This window comes from Nomascus leucogenys, unplaced genomic scaffold (genome assembly GCF_006542625.1).
Source record: "Nomascus leucogenys isolate Asia unplaced genomic scaffold, Asia_NLE_v1 Super-Scaffold_285, whole genome shotgun sequence".
Taxonomy (NCBI): Eukaryota; Metazoa; Chordata; class Mammalia; order Primates; family Hylobatidae; genus Nomascus; species Nomascus leucogenys.
In genome coordinates, this window is record NW_022095770.1 from 2,076,309 (window position 1) to 2,080,400 (window position 4,092).

At 45.5% G+C, this 4,092-nt stretch overlaps 1 protein-coding gene across 1 annotated transcript; it reads right to left on the reverse strand.

The window, feature by feature from the left end:
* Positions 1 to 1,895: 1,895 nt before the first annotated feature.
* On the reverse strand, positions 1,896 to 2,939 carry LOC100587617 (keratin-associated protein 9-2). The gene has a single exon (XM_003282730.3). It carries the CDS (start codon positions 2,890 to 2,892, stop codon positions 2,368 to 2,370), a length of 525 nt encoding a protein of 174 aa, XP_003282778.1. The 5' UTR covers positions 2,893 to 2,939; the 3' UTR covers positions 1,896 to 2,367.
* Positions 2,940 to 4,092: the final 1,153 nt, after the last annotated feature.

A 4,092-nucleotide genomic window follows, 5' to 3' on the forward strand; every position in this document is an offset into this window, starting at 1 on the left:
GATGGTGACATACAGATGGGGTTTTGGTGTGGATGTCCTTTCTGTTTGTTAGTTTTCCTTCTAACAGTCAGGACCCTCAGCTGCAGGTCTGTTGGAGTTTGCTGGAGGTCCACCCCAGACCCTGTTTGCCTGGGTATGAGCAGCAGAGGCTGCAGAACAGCAAATATTGCTGAACAGTAAATGTTGCTGCCTGATCGTTCCTCTGGAAGCTTTGTCTCAGAGGGGTACCTGGCCATGTGAGGTCTCAGACTGCCCCTACTGGAGGATGTCTCCCAGTTAGGCTACTTGGGGGTCAGGGACCCACTTGAGGAGGCAGTCTGTCTGTTCTCAGATCTCAAACTCCGTGCTGGGAGAACCACTACTCTCTTCAAAGCTGTCAGACAGGGACATTTAAGTCTGCAGAGGTTTCTGCTGCCTTTTGTTCGGCTATGACCTGCCCCAGAGGTGGAGTCTACAGTGGCAGGCAGGCCTCCTTGAGCTGTGGTGGGCTCCACCCAGTTCGAGCTTCCTGGCCACTTTGTTTATCTACTCAAGCCTCAGCCATGGCAGGCGCCCCTCCCCCAGCCTCGCTGCCGCCTTGCAGTTCGATCTCAGACTGCTCTGCTGGCAATGAGCGAGGCTCTGTGGGCATGGGACCCTCTGAGCCAGGCGTGGGACATAATCTCCTGGTGTGCCGTTTGTAAGACCATTGGAAAAGGGCAGTATTAGGGTGGGAGTGACCCAGTTTTCCAGGTGCCATCTGTCACAGCTTCCCCTGACTCCTTGCACTTCCTGGGTGAGGCAATGCCTTGTCTTGCTTTGGCTCATGCTCAGTGGGCTGCACCCACTGTCCTGCACTCACTGTCCAATAAGCCCCAGTGAGATGAACCCGGTACCTCAGTTGGAAATGCAGAAATCACCTATCTTCTGCATCGCTCACGCTGGGAGCTGTAGACTAGAGCTGTTCCTATTCGGCCACCTTGGAACTGCCCCCTATCATGACTTCTATGAATGCAGAAGTTCTACTTTGCTCCTTTCTTACATTATTTTGATTTCCCTGAAAATACAAGTGTTTTGTTTCTTTAGATGGTTCATATTGTCCTCAAAAACTGCAGAAGGTTGTTTCATTCCCTTCCTTCTCTCAGAGATAATGGATTGTGCCAAGTCTTACATGCCCATGGCATACTTTCTCAATTCCCAGCTTTGTTCTTAATTTTCCTCATAACATTTCAATTAGGGGACAAATTTTCTTAATGTGGCATAAGGTACAGTCTGTATTTTACAAGGAATAACTTGGTTTCATTTACTTTGTCAATAGGTATTCAGGAGACAGAGGCCATATAACAATTTTATTTACATGATATCGAGAATAAGTTTCTTCAGATGGGACTCTCTCATGAGTCCACAATGAATTCTCAAGCATTTTTTGATGCAGATGAATTGAATGAATGGCTGGTCAGAGGATGAGACAAAAAGAGATCCCTGCTTTCAGGGCAGCCATTAAATGCAGTCCCTGCTGCCATATCATGCAGCTGTTGCTCACTGAGGTGTGGGAAACTTATTTGGGAAAACTTTTTTGTGAACAAGAATGTTATCTGCAAATGTAAGAGATCATTCCTCTCATTGTTAAATAAAATCAAGTGCATGTCTTGCTAGTGCTGTCTTCCAATGTCATCTCACTGTATTGAGAGTTAAACGTAAGTGTCCTTGGGCAGAATGAGAGGACCCCAGCTTGGACCAGAGTCTGTCTTTTATTAGCTACATAACATCACACATTAAATTGTACTCAGCTAAAAAAATGAAGGTAATAATACATGACTATCTGTTTTGAGAATCAAATTGGATAATACCTATGGTATGTGATATGTGTGTAAATCCCATATCAGGAATGCTTTCAAATAAAACAAAACACCATATGAGATGAGGATGATTCAGAGTTTATTCAGAAATATATAGGTAAGAATCTCTGCTACCAAGGACATAACCAAAGTTATCATGAAAAGAAGAAAGAAGGATACAAGAACCATGAGGAGGATATTGAAAACAAAAATATGATTGCAAAAATTATTGATCAGTTGCAGAAACCTATATTCCTTAGAAGCAGAGAATGAATCTCTTGACTTTTGAGTCAAAGCTAAGATCATGATTCCAAATTGAGAACAGACGAAGCTGGCACATGATCCACAAGGTGTAAGGAAAAAGAGAATCCTGATGAAGTATTCTGCCCTCTCTCAAGCTGATTCACAATATTTTAAACATGCAGAAAATTCATAAAAATTTAGGTGAGAGCATGATGGCTGTCAGCAGCAAATTAAATTAGTCCCCTAAAATATAAGTCAGTTGAGCAGAAATTTGTTGTGTGAGGTTGGTTGTTCTCTTGGGACTTGATCAGCAGCAAGAAGGCTGGCAGCAGCTGGACACACAGGTGGGCTGGAAGCAAGTGGTCCTGCAGCAGGTGGTCTCACAGCAGGCTGGGCGGCAGCAGGGCTGGCAGCAGCTGGAGCCACAGTTCTGGTTTAGGCAACCAGGCAGGCAGACAGTCGTGGGGTAGTAGCAGGTTCTTCTGCAGTACACAGGTGCACAGGAGCTGCTCTGGCAACAGCTGGACCCACAGCTGGTTTGGCCACAGCAGCTGGACCCACAGCAGGTGGGCTGGCAGCAGGGTGTGCTGCAGCAGGAAGGCTGGCAGCAGCTGGTCACACAGGTGGGCTGGCAGCAGGTGGTCCTGCAGCAGGTGTTTTGACAGCAAGTTGGGTGACAGCAAGGCTGGCAGCAACTGGACACACAGCAGGAGGGCTGGCAGCAGGGTGTGCTACTGCAGGTGGTCACAGTTGTGGGCTTCCAGCAGGTGGTCCTGCAGCAGGTGGTCCTGCAGCACGTAGGCTGACAGCAAGGGGAGCAACAGTGGGTCATGGTGTCACGGGTGGAGGGTGGGCTTCTGTTCAGAGGTGAGTTTCCCAGAATCTGATGACCCCTTGCAATCTGGACCTTTTATACACCTGGCCTCCAAAGTTTCCACCAATCAGCAGGACTTTTCCTTGTTGCCACTTATCTTGTTTTCCACAGTCCGTTTGTGATTTTCAAAGGGTAGTTGTTTCCTTAAGGTTAAACAGATTAAGGTTTAATCTCTCTCTTAATTGTGAATTACTCATAGAAACTTTGTTGCAGATAAAAGGAAGCCCATCTCATCATCAGCATCATTCCTGCTCTGACTATCATCTGGTCATGTGATAGTTCCTGTTGATCTGGGAGGCTCAGGAAGTTCTCTCTGCCCAGCCTCATGGTTGGCTGTATGTAGCCTGGGAAGTGTCTGTGGGGAGAAGCATGATGCTGATGTATTTACAGTGACAAAATGAATCCATGCCTGGGCCCTAGACTAGTCACCCACCAAATTCTGACTCAAGACTAACAGGCATCTCTCTGTGCAACCCTCACTACCTGTGCCTTTCAGTTCTTTGAACATCACAAGAGGGTGTCTGTCACAGTGTATTCCATGTGGCAGAGCAGATCGAGAGCAGGTGGATGCAGAGAAATTCACTGGGATTTAGACAACATCAAGCAATCTATGCCCCGAGTGACCATTCATTCTGCCTTGTCTGTGAGTGTGGTGATCACCAGGACGAGAATGTAGAACTCTCTATGGCACAACTGCTCGAGATTCAGGCCGACCAGCATGTGCTGTGGCTCTAGACGCAACCCGGTTACTAGCACAGTGAGCATCATGTCTTCTCTCTCTATTTCTTTGTAATGAAGGAATTAGATGAGTTGAGATGATGCCTGATTCATCACGGAGTTCTAACATGTTTAAAACGTTTTCTAGGTGTACCATTCATTTGAGAAAAATGCAAACTAGTAATTTTCAACTTGATATAGTATTATATTGTAAATACATCTATGTCCCATTACATCTATGTTAGGAAATAGAAATTAATCCCATTCTCTCCCAATTTTATGCTCTTACTCATTCCCAAAGACAGCTAATCACTCTATCAAGTTGTAATCCAGTAGGTAACTTTTGGCTTTTTAAAGTTTTCATGTGAATAAAAATTATAGCATTTTCTTCTCTATTTTTTTTTTTTTTTTTTTTTTTTGAGACGGAGTCTCGCTCTCTCA

Excerpts from the sequence above, each read along its gene's own strand:
- LOC100587617 (XM_003282730.3), bottom strand. The coding sequence starts at position 2,892 with ATGACCCACTGTTGCTCCCCTTGCTGTCAGCCTACGTGCTGCAGGACC.